This window comes from Pelobates fuscus, chromosome 1, assembly GCF_036172605.1.
Source record: "Pelobates fuscus isolate aPelFus1 chromosome 1, aPelFus1.pri, whole genome shotgun sequence".
Lineage (NCBI taxonomy): Eukaryota > Metazoa > Chordata > Amphibia > Anura > Pelobatidae > Pelobates > Pelobates fuscus.
Genome location: NC_086317.1, coordinates 162,596,277 through 162,621,665, shown reverse-complemented (window position 1 = coordinate 162,621,665; position 25,389 = coordinate 162,596,277). Strand labels below are relative to the sequence as shown.

The 25,389-nt window shown below is 41.1% G+C and overlaps 1 protein-coding gene across 1 annotated transcript; it reads left to right on the top strand.

Moving 5' to 3' along the window:
• Positions 1-220: 220 nt before the first annotated feature.
• LOC134608604 (acidic mammalian chitinase-like) lies at positions 221-24,098 on the top strand. The gene is made up of 11 exons (XM_063451566.1): positions 221-275; positions 1,942-2,143; positions 2,908-2,964; positions 3,042-3,207; positions 5,351-5,475; positions 5,775-5,898; positions 11,612-11,794; positions 19,801-19,917; positions 20,907-21,036; positions 23,726-23,755; positions 23,798-24,098. The coding sequence occupies exons 1-11, from the start codon at positions 221-223 to the stop codon at positions 24,079-24,081; spliced, it is 1,473 nt and encodes a 490-aa protein (XP_063307636.1). The 3' UTR covers positions 24,082-24,098.
• The last annotated feature ends 1,291 nt before the right edge of the window (positions 24,099-25,389 follow it).

Genomic DNA, 25,389 nt, shown 5'->3' with positions numbered 1-25,389 from the left:
TTCTCCTTGTCATAATTTCACATTTGCTCTGTTCTATCAGAATGTACATAATGTTAAATTAAGGGACAGCTACTGTTAAAAAGTATCTGTTGCTTAAATTCCTATGTCATGATGTTTAAATAGACATGGGACAACCAGCAGCAGTAATGGGGATTATGTGTGCAATAAAGAGAATTGAAAACGGAGTTATAACTTTAGGACTTTTTGTGGAAACAATATAATGGGTACTATCATTCTCTTCACAGGTTTGTTCCTGCTGCTGAACGTACAGCTGGGTAAGAAGTTGTTTTGCATGACAAACATACATGTGGCATGGGTGGAAATAGTCATGGTCTATTGCAGTGGTAGGCAACCTACCGTGCTCCAGATGTTGTGGGCTACATCTTCCATGATGTGTTTCCAGCATAATGGCTGTAAGAGCATTATGGGAGATGTGGTCCACAACATCTGGAATGTCGAATGTTGCCTACCCCAGTCTATTGTCTAAGCTAAAAACACTAAACCTTACTAAGATCCAGTGTCAAGCAAGGGAATAATGCAAACATCAAGATGCAAATTGATTGTCAAATTCACTGTTTGTTAGGCCTCTCTCTGATTCTCTGAATTCATTTTTGGAGAATCCTAACTGAATTAAAGGGACATCCCAAGCACCATAACAACTGCAGCTTATTGTAATGAATAAGATACAAGGAGGCTTTGAATGTCGTTGGGGTCCTGAAGAGATTGCATCCATAGCCTCTTTGCAATGTAAGCTTCTACAACAAGCTGTAATGGTTTCCTTGGATCATATTGTAAAATATTTTTGTTCGCTATACTTGACTGATTCTTCCAAGTAGACTATCAAATAAGTTAACAATATATTTTGCATTGAACATATGGGTCCATACTTGAGATGTTTCACAGAGAATACTGCATAGATTGACCAAGAAGAGCTTTTAATCAAGTTACTTAGTATTGCAGTTTGATGTAGGAATTTGCCACTTTAAAGCAGAAAAAGTAACATATGCTTAAGATGAAAACATGGAAGAACAGATTTAGAAAGTAGAATGTAACTTGGGTGCTAACAAAAAAATTGTGGTATGAAGTTTTAAGAAAGAAAGCATGGCGCTATGGTAAGATTACAGGTCATTACATTGTTTTTAAATCAATGTCTCTAATTCAATGTGTAAAATAGGCATTGAGTTAGTTCCCTATGGCTAAAAGTTTAAACAAGGATTAAAGGGACACTATAGTCACCAGAACAACTACAGCTTATTGTAATTGTTCTGGTGTCTATATAATGTCCCTGCAGGCTTTTTGCAGAGAAAAGGCAGTGTTTACATTACAGCCTAGTGGTCACTAGACGGCCAGTAAAGGTGCTAACTGGGTCAGTGCTGCATAGTGTGCATCTCCTCAATGCATCTCCAAGAGGAGATGCTGATTGGCCGGGGCTGTGTTTGGCTCCACCCCTCACCCTACCTCTTTGTTTAAATCAGAGTCGACGATCTCAGCCAATCCAATGCTTTCCTATGGCTAAGCATTGGGATTGACCGAGTTCTTCAATTCCAATGATGTCAGCCAAAGTTGCTAATCAGTGGCATAGCTGGAAATAAGGTAACTTTTTACTATATTTAACAGGGGCAAAGAGGTGCCAGGGGGCTAAATAGTATTTTTTAACACTACAGGGTCAGGAGAACATGTTTGTGTTCTTGACCCAATAGTGTTCCTTTAAACCCGTAGGGACACATGACATGTGTGACATGTCATGACTCCCTTTTATTCCAAAAGTTTGGTACTTAAGGGGTTAAATATTGATTTACAGAGATGGAGGATTTGTAAAAGAAGAGACAAATAAGTAATATGAGGTGGGTGATACAGTGAAAGAAAGAATGAAGGCACAAGGGAAATGAAGAGGTGTAATAGGGAAGAAAACATTTATATTTTGTCATTTATTTGTTTCAGGCTTTGCCTATAAGCTGGTATGCTATTTTACCAATTGGTCCCAGTATCGACCAGAACCTGTAAAGTACATGCCAGGGAACATTGACCCGCAGCTCTGCACGCACCTCATATACGCCTTCGCCACCATGAGCAACAACAAGATTGCACCTTATGAATGGAATGACGATGTGTTGTACAGTCAGTACAACGCCTTGAAATCACAGTTAGTATACTGATCCAAGCTCATCTGCTAGCTGCTTCAAAATCACTACCAACAAATGTTTTATTTAAAAAAGTTAAGCATAGCCTTGATATGAAGCTTGTGATGTATGAGTAGCACTTAACCATAGGTCAACTTGCAGCTTGGGGCATGAGTCTGTTTCAGGAGACTTAATAAAGTAAAATAATGTTAATTTGCACAATTCTAGTTTTTTAAATTTATTTTTTAATGCCTTACAGATATACTCGAAGGATGAAATATTTATGAACATATATAGTATATATTATCTTGCAATATTTCAAGTAGGGTCTAAAATATTAACCCACAAGCAGCAATAAACTCTGTCAGATACTCGCTAAAGTTGTAATTTGTAAAGAATCAAATGCATTTTTGGGAAACCAGCATCCTGATCATGATACCAAAATGTTAATAAATGGGTATAACACCAACACATAGTAGGTACAGTTAAACTAAGCATCTATGCTATATTGTGCACCACATACTGCTATTGCTGACTTGGACAAATCCATATAATGTACTCGATATATTCAGATTTCTCCCTAGTTCCTCGAATGTAACATTGAAAAAAAATTTAAGTTTGACTTACACATATTGCTGTAGAATGAGGAAAGGTGGACTTCATTCCAACAAGCTTGACTCACAATTCTGTTAACGTAAATGTGAAAGATAAACTGTTCCATAGCTCAATTTCTAATATATCCTATTATAACATATGACTGGTAGGTTGTTGTTTTTTTTTCCCCTAGGAATCCAAAATTGGTTACATTGTTGGCAATTGGTGGGTGGAATTTTGGGACAGAGAAGTAAGTAACACTGCAAATAACTAGTAGAGGTATCTTGCTCTAAAGAATTGCGGCTTCACACTTCCTCTCTAATCTAGGTTCACAGTGATGGTGTCAACTGCTGCCAATCGCAAAACATTTATTGATTCTGTTATTGCATATCTCCGGCTATACGACTTTGATGGCATTGACCTAGACTTTGAATATCCTGGATCGCGAGGTAGTCCAGCAGAGGATAAACAACGATTTACCACCCTTACACAGGTAGGGAGCCAGAATTCTATAAATTAGTTTAGACTTTCATATGTATGGCAATGCACGTTCACACGTTATTTCCAGTTCTTGGAAGGCGTGTGCTTTCCTTGCTTTAACAATTAATAAACTTAGATGTTAACAAATAATATTCCAAAGAATGTGTCCTTTATTTGTAGACACAAACAGGGTTATTTAGTGAAATGAGAATCGTCAGGAATTATGTGAAATTTTAATTTAAGGCCAAAATAGTCATACTGTAAAGATTCTTAAATTCTGCTATTATTCCAGTTTGGTAGCGATGATCAAAATAATGATTAGGTAGAGACTGAGTTAACATATCCTCCTCAGCAACAATTAGGAAAGTCTAGTTTGTATTCTGGAGACAGTGAGATAAAGACTGTAAATGTATAAAATGCAAGTGTAAACAGGACTGGTTTTGGGCTGCTCCATCTGTGATTATTTTTGATAAGATAACTCCCCCTTAGCTCATGAGGTTTTTGGGATTTCTGCTCCTGGACTACAAAGTTTAATGGCCTGTTTACTAATAACACATTTCTTTAAATATACATTTTCTGCAGTTTTAGGTTGACCGTTTTGAAAACGATCAAAATCAAATGCCCAAAACTGTTTTCCTTATTGTATTAACCCCTTAAGGACACACGACATGTGTGACATGTCATGATTCCCTTTTATTCCAGAAGCTTGGTCCTTAAGGGGTTAAATAGTAAATACTATAAAAAAATAATTTATATTTAAAGAAGAATGGGACTGTGTACTTCTCAAATGCTTTCCTTATGGGGCAGCCATCTTGAAGTGGTTTGCATTGATTATTCCACTTGTGACGGACCACCAGGCACCCCGGCTGAGCACCTCTGCCAATCATGCTTGCTAGCTAGAACCGGGACACCCATAGCTTGGCTGGGGTCTATCTGTATTTTCCCACCCTGGAACAGGGTCCTGTGTTGCAGCTCCAAGTGAATAAGCTCTCCTGCAGAGAATATAGCTGTATAGCTGTCTCACCCAAGCACTAGCCGAGACTTGGTGAAGTAGAACTGATTTATAAAGGCAAGGCATACTGAATTTATACACAGACCACCAGCATGGGGTCTCCATTGTATTGTAACATAAACCCGCCCAGGCACCTCTACGTCAGATATCGGTTAAGCCAATTATCTCCAGGACACAGAGAGAACAACACACAAAACACCCCAAAACATACATAAAACAACTGAGCACCCCTTTGAGGAAAGCTGATGTGAAATGTTTGTGAAAGTATTTTAAAAAGCCAAAACTGAAAGGAGACCAATTCTCTTTAAATTCCTTTGCTCAGAAATATATAATAGAGACCGTAAACACTATAATAGCTTATTTATATAAAGCAAAGTAAGTTAGACATACTTGAAATGAGAAAAATCTCAATGCACCCTTCGTAAAATGTTTTTTAAATGAATATTTTGTGTCCAGAATGTTGTACCAATTGAGCTGTAATACTATATATACTGCTGTATTAATAGAAATATATTTTATTTCCATTGTTTTCATTATATATTGGTTGTTAATGTATATGAATATATATTTTATATAAATTTAAAAAAACTTACCTGAGAAAATAAATTTAAAAAAAGGGTTTGCAATGTTGTATGACATACTTGAGTGGTGCACAACAGAGTTGTGGATTAGGTTTCCCATAGTTTGCCAACTGACTTTTTGAGAATTATGGGAAATATGATTTAGTAAAAAGTGGAAGGCCAAAGTTTTCATATGAGTCAGGTAATTAATTATTGATTCTCTAAGTGTGAAATTGAAATGGTCTGTATGCTTGTGTCAGGGTTCTAAATTAGAATACTTTGCAGCCAATGAGTTTGATGAAGGACAGAGATTTGGTTTCCCATTGGCTGTACAAATTGGTTGTTTTGTTAGCTTTCATTATCACATTCAGCACAAACGCAACAGCCCTGTCTGCCTTGTAATGTATGTATAACATCAAACATTAGAATACACTCTAATGGTGTTATGGATGTATATTCAGATTAATGTTATGGAAGAGAGAATAAATTAGGATTAAGTATCTCTTGATAGCTTACACAAATGTAAATTTTCCACAGTGTTTGACTCCCATTATACATTTTTTTAAATGAATGCTATTTTCTAGGAGTTGCTTAAAGCTTTCGAAGATGAAGCAGCAGCTACAAATCGTCCACGTCTCCTAGTAACTGCAGCTGTGTCCGCAGGAAAGGGAACCATTGATGCTGGATATGAAATTGCAGAGATTGGAAAGTGAGTAGGGGAAACAAATTATGGTGACAGATTTAAACACGAACAGTCTTGTACAACTATTTATTTTTTCATTAAATATATCTGTTTAAACCATGCTATCCATTAACAGCAAATACTGTACCTTTAAACAACACACCATACAATGTATAACAATGTTACGCTATTACTAACATACAGCAGATACAGATAAAAAAGTTGAAGTTATATTCTTTTTTGATGTCTGAAAAAATAGTTCTGAAAGAAATAAGTATGTCTTTTATTGCCTGCCATTAACTGACCAAGATGTCTTTCTTTTTCAGGACCCTGGATTTTATCAGTGTTATGACCTACGATTTCCATGGTGGGTGGGATTCCGTTACTGGCCACAACAGCCCTCTGTGTTTGGGTTCAAAGGACTATGGCGACTTTAAATACTTCCACATTGTAAGAAAATGCATAAATACTTTACAGAGAACTAAACACATTTCTGTTTTATTGCTTTATTTTTGTGAATTATTGCCAGTAAAAATGTTTACCATATATAGGTATGTTAACGTCAAACATAAGAGTATAAAAGAAAATCACCTTGTTTCTGCTTACTGGACTGAGTTATGGGTGCCACCATTTTGAATGATCAGATTTTCCAGCTCTTTATATTAATCACATTACTTTTCCCATGATTCATCATGTTTTTGCAGCGCCTTCCAACTTATATAGAGGAATCCATATTAATTAATAAGAGTTTATCCTAGGAATTGATCTGGGCAGTCAGAGATGAGACCGAAATCTTGCCAAAAACAGACGTGTGTGTATATATATATGAACTAAATTGAGTAGATTAAGCAGTTATTCCATCAGTGTGAAAGTATATCACTGTAAGAATATAAGAAAAATAAATGTTACAAGTAAAAGTTAGCCTTTTATTTGGTGGAGTCAAATATGAGACATATCTGCATTAAAAAAGACAGGCTAAATATGTTACAAGTATCGAACATATTTTCCTGGTGACACGGTGTCAGGATTTTACTTGGGTTGGAGTCCAAAGTGCAGAGATGTACGCTGACACTTGCAGATAAAAAACAGTCCAAGGTGACTAGGTAAGAAGCCACCTGGGCTGTGGATCTGTGCACGAGGGCCTTGCAGGAAAAGTGCTCTAATTTGCAGTACAGGCAAGGACACAAGCTGAAGAATAGTCGAGGAATAGCCGTAGTTAGAGGATGCCAGAGGTCAGGATAAGCGAGGAGTGGAGCCAAAGTCAGAAGCTGTCTGGAGAGTCAGTCTGGAGAACAAGCTCAGGAGACAAGATAACAGGAACTAAATATGTCAACCAGGAACAATGAACTGACCTTCATAGAGTCTGCAGAGATGGGGAAGATGCTTACCCAGCAAGTGTCCAGCCTGGCCCAGACTGTTTCGGAGCTGCACCGTATGCCCAGCCCGGAACCTGTATATTCTGAGCCGTTTGTTGTTATGCCAGAGAGATTCGACGGTAGCCGTGCATCCTTCCAGTACTTTAAGGTGGATTGCAAAATTGTATTTGCCTTAAAGCCTCGGACATATGCCAGTGACTTTATCATAGTTTGTGCGGCTATCAACCTACTGTCTGGATTGATCAAGACATGGGCACACCAGATGTTGCTGGCGAAGAGTCCTGTCCTCAACAGCTAGGGGTCCTTCGTGACTGCAATGGACTCACAGTGCACAACTTATAGAAAATCTACCGCTCCAAGGTCTGCTCCACGTTCCAGAGGATCCAAGATTCCCAGAGACAGGGAAACCCAGTACCAACACCACACCCAGTGGTGTATCCTGGTTTTGTGCTGCCCTAGGCATAAGAATGCCAATAAAGTTGTTACTGGACTAGATGTGGATGAGGAGGAATGCTATGGGGCAGCCAGTTCATGCCCAGAGGGCAGGGTGCTGTCACGGTCCTCCCCGTGCCATCCAGATGGCTAGGCGTGGCCACCCCACAGGTTCCTTACAGGGGAATTGATCCTGGGTCCGTTTGTATACTAAGCCTGCTCACCTGTCTCTGAACTACTTCTGAACGTACAGTTCTAGCCCTGTTTACCTGGTCTTGTCTGCAGCACTAGGGGTGGACTTCTCCTTTGATTAAGTCCACCGGTGGCATCTTGCACATTGACTGATTGTTATCCAGCTATATAACACTGCCTCCCCCTAAATGCAGTGTCAGATCATTGTATCCTGTATCCTGTTGCTTTAGACTGACTTGGCTTGTAACCCCTGCTTCTGGATCTTTATTATTGCCTATTCGCTGCCAGCCCTGACCTTTGGAATCTTGCCTGACTACTCTCCTGGATTTACCCTTTTCTGTTTCCTCGTAACCGGTTATTGTTCCTGTCAAGCCCCTGTGCACAGATTCACAGCCCAGGTAGCTTCTTACCTGGTTACAGTAGGTTGTGTTTATCTGCAAGGGTGAGCAAACATCTCTGCACTTCGGACTCCACCCAAGGTAAGACTGTGACACACGGGAGTCGTACCCCAACACGCAGGAAAGAGGAAAATACAGAAGGTGGATCCAAAAGATGTTACCGAGCCTTAGAATGGCTGGACTTAACGTAAATATACAACAAGAAACAGGGTCAAGAATAAATCAAGGACAGGAATAACAGGAATACTCAGAGTCAAGACAAAGCCGAATGAGGATACCTGAAATCACAAGTCAAATACGAAGCCAGGGTCAGGATACCAGAAATCACGAGTCAAATATGAAGCTGAGGTCAGGGTACCAGAAAACACAAGTCAAATACAAAGCTGAGGTGAAACACAGGAAATCACAAGGGAATCTCTAGGTGCACTAAACAAGGATCTAACAGAAACCACGATAGGGCAATGAATGGAGGTGAGTCTCCCTCAGTGTGCTGCGTGGTCGTGTGGAGCGGACAGACTGTGCGACAGGAGGGGTCTGCACGGCTCGGCGCAGGTAAGTAATGCCCAGGGTGACCAGACGTCCCGGTTTTACCTGGATCGTCTCGGTTTTCACCTGTTTCTTTCTCAGGACGCATGAATGTCCTGGTTTTGCAGAGCCAGTTCCTTTTCCCATGTACTGAGGCTGACAGGGGAGACCCTTTCATCTCCCCTGCCAGCCTCATGCAGAGCAGACTTTGCTATATGCCTTCTCGGGCCAGTAGGGAGATCAAAGATCTCCTTTACCGGCCCCAAGGCAGTTTGCAGCTGCACATAGAGGAAGGGAGCTGGGCCTGGGAGGCAACACGCTCCTCTCACGAGCAGGCATGTCGGAGCGTTACCATAGCATTGCTCCAACACTGCACTGTACTCGTGGGAAGAGAGAGTAGTCAGCCTGCAGCCAGAGGACCTAATCGCTAATGGGTGTCCCAGTTTTTTATTTTCAAAATCTGGTCATCCTGGTAATGCCACACCTGGAAAATACCTAACTGGGCTTGTTTGCTTAGAAACCATAACACTGACCAAACCAGAGTTAAAGGGACACTGTAGGCACCCAGACCACTTCAGCCCATTGAAGTGGTCTAGGTGCCAATTTTCATCACCCTGCAAGTGTAATTATTGCAGTTTTTATAAACTGCAATAATTACCTTGCAGGGTTAAGACCTCCTCTAGTGGCGACACTGGATGTCCTAACGCTAAGTATGAGGCTGGAGGTCTAATGCATGCGCATTAGGTTTCCCCCACCGGTAGACGGCGAGGAGCGTGGATGTAGCCTGACCAGCGCCGATGGCTGGATTCGGGTAAGTGACTGAAGGGGTTTTAACCCGTTCAGCGACGTGGGAATGGGGGGCGGAAAGGAGGGGGGCACTATAAGATTTTACAGTGCCAAGAAAACCGGTTTGTTTTCCTGACACTAGAGAATCCCTTTAAGGGGAAACTATAGTACTAGGAATACAAAGTCCCACGAAACGCCGTTCTTCTCATACGAACGGAACTGAACATACGTAGGGATGGAAGTCCCAGCGGTGTTCGTGCCGTTGAGTGCCCGAATATAGTTCCATACATTCGACGACCAAACACAGCTGTACGTGTTTGCGGCTAAAGATGGCTGCCTACACGTGTTCACACATACGAAGGGCAACCACCCAGCCGACCGCTTAGAACGTTTAGTTAAGTGCGGTTAAGGAGGTGAGAATAAGGGTCACAAGGGTTAATTGGAAGCACACGACTCCCCAGGGTGCTCCAATTGCTCGGGAGTGTGTTCGGTATACGAACACCACTGTTTATTGTGTGGTTGTTGAGTAAATCAGGTATTGCTTATTTCTCTCATACAGAATTTTAATTTCTCAACTTCTAGGGGGTATGAGAAATATTAAAACAAATTTATAGTGTAAAGGCAAAACACAATAGGGTTTATCCAACTATAGGGAAACAAAAGATAACATAGTGCAATTCTGTATGACACTAAAAAATAACTATATGGCCAAATGGTCACTCACACTTTAACTGATAAAGTAGGGCATGCAGTAATCAAATGGAGCATTCAGGCAGTTCCTTGCTTCCAATGGCTGGTCTTGTGGATCTCAGCAGTATGTAAAATAAAGATGCATCCAAATTGAAGTACAGGAAAGGATGGATAAAGTATAAAAAATAATGTATTACTTACACACAGGTAAGGATCAATCAGCATAAAGCACAAGTAAAATCTGTCCACAATTTATAGTGCACCTGTCATGGAGCACACAACTTGTGCTCATTTTAAGAATAGCTAGCAAATGGTTTGTGAGGAAAACATATATAAAAATATTTTTTTCTCTCACCGGTTAAAGGAACACTATAGTCACCTAAATTACTTTAGCTAAATAAAGCAGTTTTAGTGTATAGCTCATTCCCCTGCAATTTAACTGCTCAATTCACTGTCATTTAGGAGTTAATTCACTTTGTTTCTGTTTATGCAGCCCTAGCCACACCTCCCCTGGCTATGATTGACAGAGCCTGCATGAAAGAAAAAAACTGGTTTCACTTTCAAACAGATGCAATTTACCTTAAATAATTGTATCTCAATCTCTAAATTGAACTTTATTCACATACAGGAGGCTCTTGCGGGGTCTAGCAAGCTATTAACATAGCAGGGGATAAGAAAATCTTAATTAAACAGAACTTGCAATAAAGAAAGCCTAAATAGGGCTCTCTTTACAGGAAGTGTTTATGGAAGGCTGTGCAAGTCACATGCAGGGAGGTGTGACTAGGGTTCATAGACAAAGGGATTGAGCAGTGAGGCTGCAGGGGCATGTTCTATACACCAAAACTGCTTCATTAAGCTAAAGTTTTTCAGGTGACTATAGTGTCCCTTTAATTACTTCTTTGGCACAGAATCCATTGCTGAAGAAATGACTGACTGGGAGAGCAGGCGGGACTGCCCACAAAGTGACCACAGTGCATGCTAGCTCTGGCTACGGAGTATAGGAATGGAGTGACTAATGTCACTCTGTTCAAAAACCAAGGAAGCCAGTGTGCTGGTATTATGTAGGAGTTTTGTAATGCTCAGAGAAGTGTGGCAAGCAGTACAATGAAAGGAGGTGAGGTGAATTTATATCTAGATATTTTACATTGAATATATCTTCTATAAATTATCTATTCACTGCATTAGAGGGGGAGGCACTTTAAAGTTAAGTCATTAATAGCAATTTAACACTGTGTGACTTGCGATTTAAAAAAAAAAAAAGTTTTTATTTTTTTGTGTGGGTAGTCTGTGTAAGGCAGATGGCAAACAGCCAAAGTTGCTCCTTAATTAAAGTATTGCATGTTGTTCTGCATGTTACATACTGCCTTGCGTCACAGTTGTGAATTAATGACATTGTCATTTGACAAATAATGCTTTTTTTCCTGAATCTTTAAAAAAACAAAGCTTTTAGCAGATCAATTAACACAGGGCACATGGAAAGCTGTAATTTTAATATATAAAAAAAACACTAAAAGCTAGCTGTGACATTCAAAAAAGATTGTTTGTGATCATTATATTTTTGATCATGTCATAGGTACTTGGTTTTTCAGTGGTGTACCAGTTTTGTTTATTTAAATGATCACATGTGGCTATTTCTGCCACGGTCATTTTTTTGGGGGGGAGTTCTCTTTTCCTATTCAAAAAATTAGTGAGTGGGGTTTAAAGTGCAAATATGTGCAGGCCCTGATCCCCCTTTATTTGTATTCTTCCTATTCCTCCACTCAGGCGTATGCTATGAATTACTGGAAAGATAATGGCGTTCCTGCAGAAAAACTCTTGGTTGGATTTCCAACGTATGGCAGAACATTCAGAATCTCAAGTTCCACCTGTGAGATAGGAATGACTGCGTCTGGAGCGGGATCTGCTGGACAATATACCCGCGAGGCAGGATTCTGGGCCTACTATGAGGTATGCATTAATAGCATTATTAGCATTAAAAAACTTTATTATTAACTAATCAGCATAATTTGTACAAAGTTCCATAGGCCAAAATGTGTTTTAATTGCCATATTTTTTTTGTGAAACCTGTATTATTTTTTTGCATACAAAGTCTCCCTTATCACACTAACTATAGTACACTGCGGTGAACTGTGTATTATAAGAAATTGTGGGTAACTGCAGACCTCAAAGTTGGCATTATTTTCCTATAATACACACTTCACCATTATGTATGTTTCATATTAGTCTTTCCTTTATTATAATATTAAATTATATTTTTTGGCCAGAATTAGGGAATGTAGAGTTTAATAATTAGTGTTATACAGGGCCGGACTGGGAAAAAAATTAGGCCCGGGCATTTTTCAATCAGAGCGGCCCCCTAAGAAGGGGGCGGGGCCAGAGAGGGTGTGTTTTGTCATCACTAATGACAAGCACACCCCCTCTCAAAGTGAGCAAGTTGGTTCAATGCGCAGAGCCGCGCTGAAGAGCTCTGGCATTAGAAAAAGGCTTGCGCTGTGTTTGCTTTTAAATTGTCTCTGGTGTCTCCACAAGTGGGATACCAGAGGACAATTGGGCCAGGAAAGTGTATGGTGCATGTGTTTGGAGCCTGCTTGTGAAATTGCATGTGTGTAGAGTGTGGTGTGGTATTGTGTAAATAGGTCAATTTCATTTGTGTTTGTGGTGTAATATGTGTGGCTAGGGGCTGTAGATAGTGTGTGTGTATAGGGAGCATAGTGTTATAGGGGATGTAGTGTGTGTGTGTATAGGTGACGTAGTGTGTGTAGGGGTTGTAGAGAGGGTGTGTAGGAGATCTAGTGTGTAAAGGACCCAGAGTGTGTATAGGAGAGTGTGTGTGTGTGTGTGTGTGTGTGTGTGTATATATAGAGGATTAAGAGTGCATATAGGGTAAGGGATCTAGCGTGTATCTGGAGCGTAATGTGTGTGGTGGTGCAGTGTGAGGGGTGCTGTAGTGTGTGTGTGTGTGTGTGTGTATATATGTATATATATATATATATATATATATATATATATATATATATATATATATTTGGACGTATTGTATGTGTGAGGGGCGCAGTGTGTGTGTATTTAAGAGGGGTGCTGTGTGTGAGGGTGTTTTTATCTGCCGTCACATTCTAGGTTTCTAATTTTCTTTGTCTGTTAACTCACTGAGGGTTATTTTATATATGTGTATGTGTGTGAGCGAGGGTGCTGTCTGTGAGTGAGGGTGCTGTCTGTGAGTGAGGGTGCTGTCTGTGAGTGGTGGTGCTGTCTGTGAGTGAGGGTGCTGTCTGTGAGTGAGGGTCCTGTCTGTGAGTGAGGGTCCTGTGTGTGTCTGAAGGTGATGGGTGCTGTGTGTCTGGGTGCGCTGTGTGTCTGGGTGCGCTGTGTGTCTGGGTGCGCTGTGTGTCTGGGTGCGCTGTGTGTCTGGGTGCGCTGTGTGTCTGGGTGCGCTGTGTGTCTGGGTGCGCTGTGTGTCTGGGTGCGCTGTGTGTCTGGGTGCGCTGTGTGTCTGGGTGCGCTGTGTGTCTGGGTGCGCTGTGTGTCTGGGTGCGCTGTGTGTCTGGGTGCGCTGTGTGTCTGGGTGCGCTGTGTGTCTGGGTGCGCTGTGAGTGTTTGGGTGCTGTGTGTGTCTGGGGGTGCTGTGTGTGTCTGGGGGTGCTGTGTGTGTCTGGGGGTGCTGTATGTGTCTGGGGGTGCTGTATGTGTCTGGGGGTGCTGTATGTGTCTGGGGGTGCTGTATGTGTTTGGGTGCTGTGTGTGTTTGGGTGCTGTGTGTGTGTTTGGGGGTGCTGTGTGTGTTTGGGGGCTGTGTGTGTCTGGGGGTGCTGTATGTGTCTGGGGGTGCTGTATGTGTCTGGGGGTGCTGTGTGTGTTTGGGGGTGCTGTGTGTGTGTTTGGGGGTGCTGTGTGTGTCTGGGGGGGCCTGTGTGTGTCTGGGGGGGGCTGTGTGTGTCTGGGGGGGCCTGTGTGTGTCTGGGGGTGCTGTGTGTGTCTGGGGGTGCTGTGTGTGTCTGGGGGTGCTGTGTGTGTCTGGGGGTGCTGTGTGTGTCTGGGGGTGCTGTGTGTGTCTGGGGGTGCTGTGTGTGTCTGGGGGTGCTGTGTGTGTCTGGGGGTGATGTGTGTGTCTGGGGGTGCTGTGTGTGTCTGGGGGTGCTGTGTGTGTTTGGGGGGGCTGTGTGTGTTTGGGGGGGCTGTGTGTGTCTGGGGGGGGGCTGTGTGTGTCTGGGGGGGGGCTGTGTGTGTCTGGGGGTGCTGTGTATGTCTGGGTGCTGTGTGTGTCTGGGGGTGCTGTGTGTGTTTGGGTGCTGTGTGTGTCTGGGGGGGCTGTGTGTGTCTGGGGGTGCTGTATGTGTTTGGGTGCTGTGTGTGTCTGGGGGGGGCTGTGTGTGTCTGGGGGGGCTGTGTGTGTCTGGGGGGGGCTGTGTGTGTCTGGGGGGGGCTGTGTGTGTCTGGGGGGGGGCTGTGTGTGTCTGGGGGGGGGCTGTGTGTGTCTGGGGGGGGGCTGTGTGTGTCTGGGGGGGGGCTGTGTGTGTCTGGGGGGGGGCTGTGTGTGTCTGGGGGGGGGGCTGTGTGTGTCTGGGGGGGGCTGTGTGTGTGAGGGGGCTGTTGGTGTGATTTTTTTTAATTTAAATATTTTAATTTAAATATATTAATAATTAATTATTTTTTTTTATTTAAATATATTATTAATAATTAAAAAAAAAAAAAGTTATATCCCCCCCTCCCTTCTTACCTTTAGCATGGGAGGGGGGAGCCGTTCTGCCTGGGGCGGATCCTTTCTGCAGCTTCCTTCCCTGGTGGTCCAGTGGTGAGAGTGAACTCTAACCTGCCGGCTAGAGTTCACTCTCGCGAGATCTGAGCGTTGCCGCGGTTACCGCGGCAACGCTCAGACCTCGCGAGAGGACCCGGCGGAGCTGCTGGATTGAGCTCCGCCGGTCCTCTCTGCTGCCTCCCTCACACCCCACAGCCGGCGGCCGCCTGTCAGTGTCTCTGGGCCGGTGAGGGAGATCTTTGATCTCCCCACCGGCCCATGGAGGCTCAGAGCAGGGCCGGCGCTCGGGTAGCGCGCTGGCCCTGCTGGGGCTGGCAGGGGAGATCCTGTGATCTCCCCTGCCGGCCTCGGCCCCACGGCCATCGCGGCCCACCGGGCATTTGCCCGGTGTGCCCGATGGCCAGTCCGGGCCTGGTGTTATATTAATGTAGGAGTTGAAGGTTAGTGTAATTTAGCAGTTAAAATGAGGACATTTGTGTTAGGGCAGGACTAAAACATAATAGTATTAAACTGCAAGACTAAGGGTTGATTGGATTAGATGTGCAATCCATTTAATATGATGTGATATGTAACTGAGCAGTGAAACTGCGGAGGCATAATCTATACACCAAAACCACTTCACTCAGCTAAGGTTGTTTTGGTGCTTTGTGTCCTTGATGTACGTATTTTCAGTAGCAGCAGACTTTTGTTATTTGAAATCATACAAACAGCCAGACTTGGTAAAACCTGGACTAGACTCTACTGTCCTTTTGTTAATTGTGAAATTCAAGGGACACTTTGAGCAACATGACTATTATAGTTCACTTTAGTGGTTATGGTGTCAGGAGTTCCATGGTGCAATCCTATGGTAAGGAATCAAATCATTTTTGAATAGTTTATTACTTGCCAGCATCCCTTGGGCACCCACAGTCCATACCTTTTATCTGATATTGCTGAAGTGTAAATTCCCCTTCTGCAATACATATATTAACGTTGTCCTTTTTTGGCCTGGTTTCTTTGGCTAAGTACGTCAGCTGTCACTCCTAGCCAATGTATTTACCCGATAACGCCGTCATGGTATACCATGCCATCCTAATAATAATGGCCTTAAAAGCGTCTTTCAGCCCCAGTGTCACCTGCAATACATTTTGGGGGGACTGCCTAAAAAGCCCAGACAGTCCCCCTCCATCGAATCAAACCCCCCGCGGGCCATGTGATTGCTTTCACAGAGCAATCACATGGCAGCAATAGCCGGCCATAGAGCTGCCTACAGTGGGACTGTCTGAGCTTTCAGGCAGTCCCCCCGCTGCTGTAAAAAGTGATTAGTAATTATACATGTGCAAAATATATTTTTATCGCATAAATTGTAGTGCATACTTAGACAATAATAAATATATATACATATAAATGAAACCAAGAGGGGGTGCTGCCAGGTCCAGAATATACAACATACAAAATACACAATCCAGAGCACTCACTTATTCACTAAACAATGATTTTTAATCATTGACAGGAGTAATGAAGCAGATTTTCTCCATCCTGAAAGGCCTGATGTTGAGCCTCTTGTTGATGGATCTCAGGTCTAAAAGAGGTCTCCATTTGCCTTCACTTTTTAGGATAAGAAACAGCGGAGAACAATGTCCCTGAAACTGTTCTTCCAGAGGTACCTGTTCGTTGACTCTTTATTTTAAGAGATTGTCCACACATTCCCTCAAACATCTTCTTTTTAGCCCGTCTGTAGGAATATGAGTTGCTAGAAAGACATTTCTCATTGGCCTTCGAGTGAATTCCAGCCTGTAGCCCTCCAGGACAATAAAAAGTACCCATGTGTCCTGAATGTAGTCCAGACCTTGCTGAAAAGGATGAAAGGTCTGGTTCCTGGCTCTATAAGAGCGTTGGAAAGAGTTTTGTCTGCATCGCCACTGGCTTCTGCGATTATACTCTCTACTAGGTGGGTAGCTTTGCGAGTCCCTGAAATATTGGTCCTTAGCAGGACGCCTGTTTGACCTCTCTGTTGTGGCAAAAACACTTTGCGGTCTTCTGCAGCTTTCTTTATAAAATCTTCTTAGGTTTTTCCCCCCCATAACATAGCCATAAGGCTCTTCTGGCAGCTACTGAGAAGGCCATGGTTCGTGAAAATATTTTTGTAATATCTGATGATGCTTCCGCCAGGTACTCTGTTGCCATACGCAGGTCCCAAATTGTATCATGGAGATCTTGAAGCTTGACACTTCTCTCCACACCCGAATCCAATTCTCTCAACCAGCTTTTCTTTTCTTGGACCTGGACAAAGCCGTTAGGGCCACTGCTGGGTGACAGTGTGCTCCTGCAGCTGTATAGATCTTGGATAAATCTGCATCCAATTTGCAGTCCATGAGTTCCCTCAGTGAAGTGGAACTGTCCAGAGGTTGCATTGTCTTTCTAGCTACTCTTAAGGTAGGAGCATCCACCTTAGGTGGTTTTGTCCACATCTTAGAAATCTCCTATTTCAACTGATAGTCTTGCTAGTTTACTTTGGAAGGGAAGATGTTTCTCAGGTCTTTTCCATTCAGATATAACTACCTCTTTAGTGGCTCTATGTAGTTGAAAGGCCAAATTGTGTTGGTGCAGGTCAGCAAAATGTTTATCTGAAACCTCCACTCTGTGTATCTTCCGGAATTTCAAGTGTCTTCCTCACCATCAATATCCGTTTTTCCACTGATTTGGTATCCAGGGACTCCAAGAGCATTTCACCTTCACTCTCACTGGAATCCACCTGATCCAAAATGTCAAAATCCCCCATGGGTTCCAAGATTTCTGAATCAGGAGTTAGAGGAGTCCAGTCTCTGTCTGGGTCTCTTTTCTCCTCACTGTCTTACCGTTAAGAATGAATGACCTCTCTTCTTATCCAGGCCAGTATGTCTGGTGATTGGGCTGGCGTAGTGGAGGAAATAGCCGCTACCTTCTGGAGACAATTCATGCAGAGTTGTTTACCTTCTACCACATTTCCTTCACAGCCTGAGCAGGGGGTAGATTTCTCCCTTCTTTTCTTGGGAGGAGATGATATGATCTCTTCCTCACTACTGGAATGTAATAAAGGAACAGTCTCAAACACTTACATATGCAGATAAATTGGTAAATTTACCATACTTGGAGCAGTGCTAGGTAAGTGTACCCTAGGTGAAGAAGCCATAATGGGAAAACTATAAGAGAAAAATAACATGCAAAAAGTCTCGCATCCGAAAGCTAAATATAAAGAATAGATAATAATACTATGAGAGAAACCTAAAGTTACCTGAGGTAAAAGAATATTGAACTAATGGCACTTTCAGAAACTCCTAAAATACAATAAGCTACTCTCTAGTATACACTTAGGCAAAATTACACACCAAGGCACTTGCCTAGTGCATTCTGGATCATTAAAGACCTTTGTTTCAGGTGTTGGGAAAGATTTGCAGGCTTTGCTTATACTCAAGATGGCAGCCGCGAGGCAAAATGCCTGTAGTTAACGCCATAGGACTCGGCCACAAGAATGAGCTATTGCGTATGCGTTTGCTGATTGCTGCGAGTCTGTCCTGCCTGAAGACTGGGTAGGAACACTCTGTTTTAGTACAGGAGGCATGGGGCACTTGCCAGGTACCCAGGAATACACACAGGTACCGAGGAAAAAAGTAGGTGTCCATGTTAAAGTCTCAAGAGTGGACAGGTAAGGACCCAATAACCAGAAATTGACATAATCCTAATTAATATATAACTACTAATGTAAATAAAATTAAAATTAAAATAGAAGCAACGTTTCTTGTAGGGAGGTAGGAACTCCTTCTTAAGTGCTGTAGAACAGGAAAAAGACTGGGGATCCTAGGAATGGGTCCTCCTTCAAAGGTTTGAGTGTTTTTTCCTGTCCTATTGACTGTAAGGGGTGGAGCTAACCCATGATGTATATGCTGCCATGTTTAGCCAGGAAATATATATAGATAGATAGGTGTGTGTGTGTGTGTGTGTATATATATATATATATATATATATATATATATATATATATATATATATATCTCTATCTCAAATAAATGTATGCATATTGATAGCAAGGATACGTTATAGGGTGCTGCTAGGGTCAATTCATACAACACACAAAATCCATTGTGCTGCTGGGGTCAATTCATATAACATACCAAATATATATGTGCATATCTATGTAATATTTCTAAAAAAATTAAGTAATTTTATTTATTGCAATTTGAGGGACCTGCCTGATAACCCAGGCAGAAAGTCCAGAGAAATTATTTTGCAAGCACTATATTTAACCCTGTAACTTTCCAAGACATCATAAAACCTGCCCATGGGGAGTACTGTTTTATTCAGGAAACTTTGCTGAACACCAATATAAGTGTTTCAAAACATTAAAACGTTTAACAATGATATTGTCAGTGAAAGTTACATTTTTGCAATTTTCACGCACAAACAGAACTTTAACTGATGATATCATTTTTGCTAAAGTCTCCTGAGTATAACAGTATCCCCCATGGTCAGGTTTTATAGTGTCTTTGAAAGCTACAGGGTCAAATACAAGGCTAGCCCATTTCATTTTTTTCATAAAATTTTTCCAGATGTTTATGTTGCCTTTGAGATCGTATGGTAGCCCAGGAATGAGAATTACCCCCATAATGGCATACCATTTGCAAAAGTAGACAACCCAAAGTATTACAAATTGGGTATGTACAGTCTTTTTAGTGGCCACTCTTTTAGTATTTTTCTCACACAAACAAATATAATCGCTAACTTTTCCAGTTTTTATTGACTAAGTGGCTAACACTGGACATACCCCATATTGAATACTTTGGGTTGTCTACTTTTACATTTTGTTTTGATCAGAACTTGTGCAATTACCTACAGTATTGTAGTATTCCTATTACTAATGTGGAAGTGGAACATCCTTTAGTGATATCTGACCATATGTGTCCAGGGGACAGATCAGTTTGACAGACCATATATGTCCAGGGGACCAAGGTAGGTATCAAGCCGTTTTAAAATAATGGGACTTTGCCAGAGGACTCCTTGCACCATATCCACAACACTGAGCTATAATGTAGTCATGAGTAATATGTAATATTTATCATATATAGCATTTTTAGTTTATATTTTTGCTGATGCTGTCAAATAAATGACCATTAATTCATTTCGCAGTCCTATGCTCGGTTCTCTTGGAAAACAGGGTTGCTCATATTTCTGTTTTATTCACTAGATCTGCACCTGGCTGAATGGAGCATCAAGCAAGTGGGATGAGGAACAGAAGGTGTTTTATGCCTGCAAAGGCAATGAGTGGGTTGGATATGATAACAAACAGAGTTACGAGTGTAAAGTAAGTACAATTGTTGGCCGTCATTAAAGCAAAGCTAAAAGAATGTTGCAATCATTACTGCCATTTTTTTATGTCATATGTCCCCACTATGTAGAGTACACTGTTGTACCATTTATCCTCTTGAACATTGGACTGTAGCTTCCATCATTCTCAACAAGGCAAAAGACCCCCATGTTCCCTAATGTTAATTACCCGCTATCTTTTTAGTACCTCCTAATCTTAGTAATAAGAATCATGCTATTGTGGATGAAGTGTAATGATGCACATTAGAATGCAACTCCTTTGAAGGAACATTAAAGTGTTAGGAATGCAAACATGTATCTATTTAGGTCCACCCCCTCCCATGAGTGTTTCAAAGGTGAGTTTTTATTACCTTTACTCCTTAGCTGCTCTGGCTTTGCGGTGGCCACTCCGCCTCCCTGACTTAGATCATCAAGATTGATTATCTCAACCAATCCATTTTTAGGCTAATGTACATGCAATTCACTGTATTGCGTCAATCAAATGCTCTCTGGGGGCAGTATTTGAAATATATATTATCAATGTTTAGATGTACTTTAAATGACAACATGCATATGCATTTTTTTCCCCAAAACTGCTTGCAAAAGCCACAGATCTCTTGTCTACAGCCTTTGCAATCCCTCCCCTTCTAACTCTGCCCAGACTTTCTGTGGCTGTCCAACAAGAGACTTCTCAGTGCAGCTTAATGAGAAGTGTATGCAAAGCTATGTTCATTTATAAAAGTTCCAATTTCAATTAAGAGCTGAAACTGTTTGTAAAATGAAAAAAAGCAAGCTAAAGTGTTTTAGGGGTCATGCGTGTCCTTTTAGGACAGCTCCAATGTCTTTCATTTATGGATGCCAAAAAAGTGTGAATAAGTAAGATTTATTTAAATGTGCATTTTTCACAGGTGTCCTTACATGGCATCATTGTCTTAGCAACCATTTGTTAATAGCTATGTTGTATATAATATTTGCTTCTATCTCCAGGTAAAGTTCTTAAAGGACGGTGGATTTGGGGGAGCCATGGTGTGGGCCATTGACCTGGATGATTTCCTGGGAACATTTTGCAATGAAGGAAAATACCCATTGATCAGCCACCTGAAATCCTTGCTAGAAGGTAATAGCATTTAAAGAATGGTACATAACATCACAGCCATTACAGACATCTCTTCTAACAGCACAATAATCTAAATGTATTGCTCTGTTTTCACCTGTTCTGCTGGAGATGACTGTGTCTGATCCATTCACATGGATTGCACCTCAGTGAATTAGTAGAATGGAGCTACACTATTACGCAGGAGAAATTACTCAAGCAGCACAACATATTGAACTCCTTATCTTACTGCTTATGATTGAGCAATAAGCAATACTCAGCAACACTGTTCCTCAATCTTGTGTTAAGAAAAAAAAAAAAAAAAACAAGTCCAACAAGATGCAGCTGGTGCCAAGTGTATCTTGTTGGATGCTCTAGGAAAATATTATTTGAGAAGCCGTGTTTCCTACTGCTGTTTTATGGAGGATTTAAGAGCAGTAGGCCACATTCTTCCACCTGAAAAATTATTACTTGACTATCAATCACATGTTTAACTATAGATGCTGCCTTGAACTGTCTTGCCTGAGTAACTACTTCTAGCCTCTGCTGTAGAAAGGACCTGTTTTGGTTACTGTCAAAGGGAGACGGAGTATAACTCCTATTCATTAAGTGAAAAGAATTCTGGTAGCTATCACATATTCTGGGAGATTAGTTTATTCACCAAATTCTGAATTGTTAGAAATTAAACTCTGGATGGCAAACAGCTGATTCTGAAAAAAATCCCAACTCAATTTGGTTATGTTGCCAGAATTCTTACTCCAGCCCATCTGTTTGTGCATCTCAGCTGACACTCTCAGTCAGTGAATGCTTTGAAAAGTTGTACAAAATGAATATATCTAAAGTGGAATAAGAACTTGTATTGTAAGGATAAGACCTGTAGAACTGCGGGTGCCTAAGGGACCGAAATAGGTGTCACACAATTACCAAATAGTTTGACTCTTTTCCTGGGTGCCAGGGACTCCTGGAATCTTAACCACAACAATAAAAATGGAAATCGGGGTGCTCCTAATGAACAATATATTCATTATAATTAGTCAAATGGAACAAAGAGAACAATACAATAGTATAAAAGGTACAGTCTAGGCCAGAAAACAATGCAATAATAAAAATAAGTTCAGTCCTAGGTATACTTTTCATTCTTTTTTTGGGAGAAAAGATTGAGCGTCTTAAAGTTGCTTGAGATGTGTTCATGAGTACATATGAATAAAACAAGGGGCAGGAAGGATCCATTAGTGCAGTATGTATCAACAAATGGAACACACACACAATACATATATGCATAATTGCCAACTCACATGGAAAGGAGCTTAAAACCAGCTCCAGTGTTTACAGAGTGTAGTGGTAAAATGCCCACTTATGGATACATGTCTTGGTCAATGTCTGGGTGTGACATTCAGCAGCAAAGTGAAGACCATGTAAAGCAAAATAAGGCAATGTAGTGCTCTCTGTATAGGTAAGAAATAATTAAAACCTTACTTACATTTTTTTAGAGCAGCCAAACTGCTTTATGTGTACAGCGTGGGTAGTATAATCCCCACCTTGGATTCCTTGTACAAACGTCTGCGATGCAGAAAATAGTTCCAAGATGCCAGATTAGAAATAAAAGTAAAAATAATAATAAAATTACAAAAATATATATATATATCAATACCAGAAGTTGGAAGCCAAATAATCCCTTGCTGTATTACTAATGAAATAAATAAAAACAGAGTCAAAGATTACAATCCACAACGTGTTTCTCATTATAAAAATACTTTATCAAGTGGAATAGCAATAGTACTTGGCATATAGGGTGAAAAAACAATGACATTTTTTTTAATTCTCAGTAAAAATTATGTCATATTTACGTGATCACTATGTGGAAATAATTCAAATGGATAATATATTAAAATAAGGATAATATACAGCCAAATGGACAGCTTAATAAAGGGTGGAGGTGATTTAAAAAAAAAACCATAAAACCGCAAGATAAAAGAAATCATGTAACGCGCTCTAATGTCGTATTGTAACGTGTTGTCTATGGGAAATGTAGGATGAGGGGAAGAGGACCACTGATCACTCTAACCACTGTTTCTTTGAATGTAAGCTTTCAAATAATTGCTAACTCAATACACATATTGGTACAGCTTTATTAGCTCATTAGAAGGTAAAATCGTATACTAGCAATTCCAGCCTTAGAAGTAATTTAGAAGGGCTAAATTTGAAATTCTATAAATGTTTTAATCCCAGGTGCTGATTCCATACAGAGACTGAAATGGGAACGGTCAATTCCCCAGTTTTTGAACAACCTAACTGCTTATAAAAGCTAGCTATTCTTTGTGATACAGTGTTTGTATAGCATTTCTTCATTTGATATATGAACATGCATGCACACACAGAAGGCATCATGGAACAGTGAACTCTCCTCAAAACATTAATGTGTAGCAGAGCTAAGTAGACTTTTTATTAACCTCTGCTGCATTGCTCACCCCATGAAACACATGAGTAGCATTAACAGGGGTTAAGGAAAAAAGTACTGACAGTGCAGGGAATTGCTCTTGAGAGGCAGAGACAACAAATTTCTACATATGTGGATACATTTGTAAAGATCACAGATTCTGCAGCCTTTGCAAACTGTTCAATCTCCATAATTTTATATATATATTTCTCTCTCTACATGTTGCAGTTATATTCTCTTGTATAATCTAATGTATTTTCTTGTGCATCTTCATAGGTTCAGTCACCAAATGCCCTGGAGAACCATGTGGAGGTGGAGGTGGAGGTGGAGGTGGAGGTGGAGGTGGAGGTGGAGGAGATGTGACCAACCCTCCCCCAGTTACGACCCCTCCAGTTGAAACCACACCGCCCCCAGTTACGAACCCTCCAGATGTAACTGATACACCACCTGTGACCACCCCATCAACCACTGAAATTGACCCCAACTTCTGTGCTAGTAAAAATGATGGTTTTTATGTAAATCCTGTAAACCCCAACAGGTTTTATCAGTGTGCTTCTGGCCAGACCTATGCCTCCCAATGTCCAGCTGGAACAGTATTCGATGACAGTTGTAAATGTTGCAATTGGCCCTGAGCACTCTTTTCAATAAACCTATACACCAATATGCAACCTAATGTGTCTGCTCGTCTGTGATGTAAATACTGCTATCTTCCTTAAGTGGAGAAGCATGACTGCTAAGTGGATGGATGGAAGCATGTGTCTGTGTGTGGAAAGGTAGGAGAGTAAACTGAGAACATAGGGAATACAGATACTTCATATGCAGTTTGTTACAAAACCTGAATTGTCTGAGAATGCTGGGATTTGTAGTAAACATCTAAATTTCATAATCGCTGCTTGATTACATGTACCAAGCAAAACTACTTAACACTGCATGAAGTGTGATAATCACAGAATATAGTTTTACTCATAATTTTCAAAAGGAACAAAAGATACTTGCTAATACAGTATACATTTTACTATATAGAGAGATATTACTTGGTTTGTTTCTTAGAAGAGGTGCTGTCCATGGTCAGTCATCATAAAAGTGACCCTATTTGCTAGATATGAACCCCTTTTATTTTGAGTTTTCATTTTTTCCATCACAGTTACATAAATAATTTCATGACATTTTAAACAGATACATTTCTTTCTCTGTTTTTGCAGGATCGCAGCTCCTCTAAAAAAACCTGAATCCCTCTCCAGTTTAGCTGCAGAACATTTTACCACTGCCATGTTACAAAGGGCTAATAATACACAATAGATGTGGCAAACAAGATAAGCACCAGGCCCTGAAAGAGTTAACTGGCTTAAAGGAAGACTTATGTCATGAATACAAATATGAATGTTCAGGGCCTCCATGCAGCCTGATTGACTGCCACCATAGGTGTTACTAGGCAGCAATGTAAACACTGAAAAGCCAGTGTTTACATTGAAAAGCCTGCAGAGACATGCTATAGACCCAACAACTACATTATGCCCTTAATGACTGGTGACAGTTTAGGACCGTCATCTGAAAAATCCTCTTGAGGACCGGTGATGGCCCTGAACCATCATAATGGTATTATGTACTTACCTGATCGCCGCCAATCTTAAACTTGTGCATGGGGGGGAGGGGGGGGAGGGGGTCCTGTTTTACTCGCTAAACTTCGCTGAACACAAATATTAGTGTTTCAAAACAGTAAAACATATCACAGCGATGATATTGTCAGTGAAAGTGATTTTTTTGCATTTTGTCACACACAAACGGCACTTTCACTGATGATATAATTTTTGTGATTTTGCTGTTTTAAAACACTAATATTCGTATTCATCAAAGTCTCCCGAGTATAACAGTACCCCCCATGTACAGGTTTTATAGTGTTTTTTGAAAGTTACAGGGTCAAATATAAGGTCAAATGTTAT

Coding starts and splice junctions, on each gene's coding strand:
- LOC134608604 (XM_063451566.1), top strand. CDS start 221: ATGGGTACTATCATTCTCTTCACAGGTTTGTTCCTGCTGCTGAACGTA. Junction 5,476..5,774: donor GAAATTGCAGAGATTGGAAA/GTGAGTAGGGGA, acceptor TTTCTTTTTCAG/GACCCTGGATTTTATCAGTG. Junction 19,918..20,906: donor AACAGAGTTACGAGTGTAAA/GTAAGTACAATT, acceptor TTCTATCTCCAG/GTAAAGTTCTTAAAGGACGG.